General features: G+C 49.1%; 1 protein-coding gene across 1 annotated transcript; it reads left to right on the top strand.

Moving 5' to 3' along the window:
- Positions 1–360: 360 nt before the first annotated feature.
- VTN49DRAFT_110 (uncharacterized protein) lies at positions 361–1,494 on the top strand (the record flags this gene model as incomplete). The annotated part of the gene is made up of 1 exon (XM_069408678.1): positions 361–1,494. One exon carries the CDS (start codon positions 361–363, stop codon positions 1,492–1,494), a length of 1,134 nt encoding a protein of 377 aa, XP_069271571.1.
- Between the last annotated feature and the right edge of the window lie 2,892 nt (positions 1,495–4,386).

The following is a 4,386-nucleotide window of genomic DNA, read 5'->3' as shown; positions in this document are numbered from 1 at the left end:
AGGATTGGCTAGTCAATACTACATGGCTCATGCATGTCGGTCAGGCTGAACTGACGAGAATAGAGTGACACCAGGCAGCAAGGCTTAATCCCTGCACGTTTGGAAATGAAACAGCGGGCGGCATCGGCTCTACTTTCTGCATTCTTCTGATCTGAATTAAGAATGATGGCTTGAGTTCTAAACTCCTGCCTGGGGGTGGCCGTCTTCAAACTCCATGTCGTCTTCATTGCGCCCTGTCTTCTACTCTTACTCAGAGGGAATAATCTCAAAATGGATATATTCAGGCCGATACAACACTTCCTTATCGTCGCGCCTCAGCTACGTGAGATAGCGTTTAGGATGCCCTTGAATTTTAGAAAGATGTTGTTCTCCCCGAACGACTCATTTAAGATCTCCCTGGTCTACCTGTTTGCAAAGCCCATCATTCCTGCGTACTTTCTCGAATATCAGGAGCGTTGCAGAAAGAAGCAGGAAGTTCGTAACGCAGAGCTCGTGTCGGGAACAACAGCCAAGGAGCATCGCCGCGAAAATTACTATCCTGCGGACGGGACGCCGGGTCGAGCCGCTGGACAATCGCGTTTCCGCCTCCATTTGTTGACACTGCCCACCGAAATTCATTTAAACATTCTCAAGTTCCTCGATGCAAAGGATCAGTACACCGTTGGTTGGACGTGCTCGTACTTTTGGTCCCTAGTTAAACCTGAGCTGGGCAAATACTTCGCAGGGTATCTGGGTCACTGGAGAGGAACACCGGTGGCTTGTGTCGGCCACGAGACCAAGGACGTGGACAATTACCCCCCTGGACTCCTAACCGAGGAAGACAAAAACGAGCTCAAAAAGGGCCAGGCAGTGACTTCGTGGTTGTTAAATACGGGAAAGCGCGGGAAAGAGGACGGGAAGAACCAGGAATTTCATTATCCGGTCACCCTATATGACGCTGCCCGGAGTCGCTTCTTCCTTCGGGACTTTTTGATTAACCCCAGTGATGACCTGCAGAGCCTCTATTGGCGCTACATCGATGAGCATCCACTGATGCCGCCGGAAGCGCGCGCAATAGCTTTCCCCGATTTCATGTCATTCTTCCCCACGAACAAAACCTGGATCCTACGCAACCTGACCACTCGAGAGTTCGTCGTCTCCAACTCTATTGCGCTGAAAGAGGAGTATATTCACGGTCCATTTATCCAGGGTCTTGGCTTTTACGAAGTGATTCTGATGCGTATCTGCTGGACAACGTCTCCTAATCTCTCAATACACAATAAGCGCAACATACATCAGGGCAAGTGGGCCGGACACTCGCTGGATATCGTCCCTATAGATGATCTGGACAATGAAGACGGCTCCTGGAAGGATATAAGTGACGAGATTGCCAGGGAAATTGCTGAAGTCTGGGAGGAGAATATGGGGAGAGATTGGCGGGAGCATGTCATGGTAGATATTGAAGTGCGGTGGCCCACCTTGTCGGATATGTCCGGACCCCATTTCAGCACTTGAAGGGCATTGCCAGTGATACTTTTAGTGCCTACGGGCACTGCTAGCACTCTCAACAACAGGCACCTAATAGTATTCTTTTCCGTCATACTTCTGAGAATACGAAGCTCGACAGGAAAACGAATGTGCACTGACTAGATAATCCTAGGGTTCTAGATGACCTGAACCTACATATATTTCGGATTGTTGTTCGTCGACGCCATGAAACTAGCCAATGTCTAGACAGAAAGACCGGTTGCTTGTATTCGAAAGGAGCTCTCCACAGATGAGAAGCAAATACCCATGATCCTCGGACGGACAAGACAAAGGTGAGCTCACAAATGGTCAGAGAAAGGTGGTCTTAGAGCACCGAGTGGAAGAGAAACGTGAAGAACCAAGACTTTGTTCGACTGGCAAAGTTGCAATTTCCATTGATACCCCTGACAATGAGGATTGTTTCTAGGACGATGACAGTAACAAAGTGCCTGGGAAATCAAGTACAAAGACCGAGGGAGAAACTGGCGAGAATAACCTATGTATCAAGGGTGTCAAAGGACTTCACACTGCTTAGGGTATGATGAAGTGCGCTGCCTACGATATCAATTGCCAGATCTCTGTACGGAGTACGGAGGAGACAATATGTGTTCTGAAAGTACCCGAGTCCAACCCTTCCAACGTATGTCTTGACGCTTCCGACAAAACTACAGTACAAGTCCTTAGTTAGACCAGCCGTGGGTGGAAAATGCTCGAAGGTGTAAAATTACCGGGTATTACCAAGACCGTTGTTGCTATGCCTGGCACGGTCTGGGAGAGTCCTCGCTTACCTAGGGGGCCCGCACATACCTACCTAGGTAGGTAACTACCTATAACGTCAGGCGGTGTGGAGTGCCACAAGACCATTTCTATACAAAACGTTGAGCACATTTTTGTATGAATGATTTCGGTTCTCCGTCTTCTACACTTTCCGTCTTATCATGATCCTTCATATTTTTGGCAGCGCTCTTCAGCCTGTTCCTTTATTTGCTACATTTTGTTCTGTCTTGTTTCGGTGAGGGTTCCAACCTCATGTAGAAATAGGAGTTCAGATTTCAGGACATCTGACGGACAAGTGAGAGATCAGGGAACCCGAGCAAGATAGAATTACAACCAATATATCCCTCATTTTGCAGTTTCTTGACACGGACCGCTCCAACCAGAATAAATCCCAGTTTTTCCCGACAGTTATGAGCCCGGTGAGGCTCTGAAGTCCTCAGTGATATTGCTTACCTCGAGATATGAGACGAGAATTGATCCGGAAATCATTCAAAGATTATCCGTCCCTGGAGGAAGTGATCGCAGATTTTCAGCGAATCCGGACATTCTACTCGTCCAACTGAAATCGTTCTCTTTCGCCAAAAGAACGCCATGGATCTTTTGCAACTCTTGGTGGCAGAGATGAGAAGGGCCAGAAGCCTACCAGCGAGTCACGTCCCGGAAAAAACCCCAAGTCAAGTTTGAGATGTGTTTGCGGAGGGAAGCACTTCTATTCTCAGTGCTTCTATCTAAATTTCGACATTGCTCCTCCCGGTTTCAAGCGCGATCGAAAGATTGCTGAGAAAATCAACCAACTTCTCGCCTCAAATGAAGAACTTCGTGAAAAAGTCGCACGGGCACAGAAGAATTCGAAACGCTCCTTGAAAAAGAAGCGTAACCAGTCCGAGTCGCAACGCTCAGAGGAGTCATCACCGCTCCTTGTCCATGCGACTATGCAAGTGTCCACTTCGCTTGCAACGTCTCAACATATACTCTCCTGAAGCGCACTCATTACGCGCACACTGCTGTATTGTCACCACTGCGTTATTTGTCCAATATTTCCGTCATTTACACGGCTGTAACTGTCATCCTTCGAACAGTTATGAGCCCGGTTTGCTGAATCCTACGAAACCCGGCATCATTACTCGAGATTTTGGCATCTGCGCCCCTGTTCTGCATCCAAGTGTCACACCTGTCATCATCGTCATCGATAAACAAATGGCAACCTCCGCGAGTTCGGTCATCCTTCAGGACCGCGAGCAATGGGTCGACTGGAATCGGAATTTTATTATCCAAGGCTCGAGTCTCGGACTTTGGGAATATGTCAACTCAGAGAGCCCACTCTTCGGACTTTTCAAAGAGGAGCCTGCCAGACCCGAGTACCTGAAATTCGCAACTCTCGAACTCCTGTCCCACGAATCCTCAAACCGCGGCAGATCTAACAGGAGCGGAACCTCCAATTCCTCGAGACAATCAAGCCAAACGGAGTGAACAATCTCCAACCTGGGTCGGAATCGATCCACTGTGTACCGCGAATTGTACCGATGATTTGCACCGTAGGGGCCGAGACTTCAGGTTCGAAATAGTTCACTGGCAGCGGAGTTAGGTCTCTAGCAGACACGGTATCGGTATTCCTTCGCGGTATTGCACTATTAAATGACCGTATGCCGTGACGATTGACCCCGCCTCGAAGCTTTCCTCTTCGTCATTGACGTACAGGGTTCGAAGGGAGAAATTTCGCGTGTGAAGGATTGGTGGGCGTCTCACTGATGGTGGCGGTGCACAAGTGGTTGCGGTAACTTCCTGGAAAACAGAGATTGATTGAAGAACCAACAACAGATCCAATTTTTCAAATACCAACAGAGGCGAAATTACAGACTATGCTCGTCTTCTTCGACCAACTGGGGCTTTTCCCTTGCCCTTCGGGTCTTCAGTCGGTTCAGGCGTTTCTGTTGGACTGGTCAGTGGGAATCATGAAGGGAATCACCTTCGGGAGCCGGAAACTCACGGGGGTCATCCTCAACCGCAATGGGATCCGCCTCCTCTTCGGGAATGGCGCAGAGAGATAAAGCATCCGGTAGAGGGGAGGCGGTTTCAGCGGACGCATCTTCCGCTGTCGGGGCC

The sequence above is a fragment of the Thermomyces lanuginosus genome, assembly GCF_041956635.1.
Source record: "Thermomyces lanuginosus strain ATCC 200065 unplaced genomic scaffold VTN49scaffold_12, whole genome shotgun sequence".
Lineage (NCBI taxonomy): Eukaryota > Fungi > Ascomycota > Eurotiomycetes > Eurotiales > Trichocomaceae > Thermomyces > Thermomyces lanuginosus.
The sequence above is the reverse complement of the archived record's forward strand: the minus strand, read 5'-3'. Positions and strand labels throughout refer to the sequence as shown.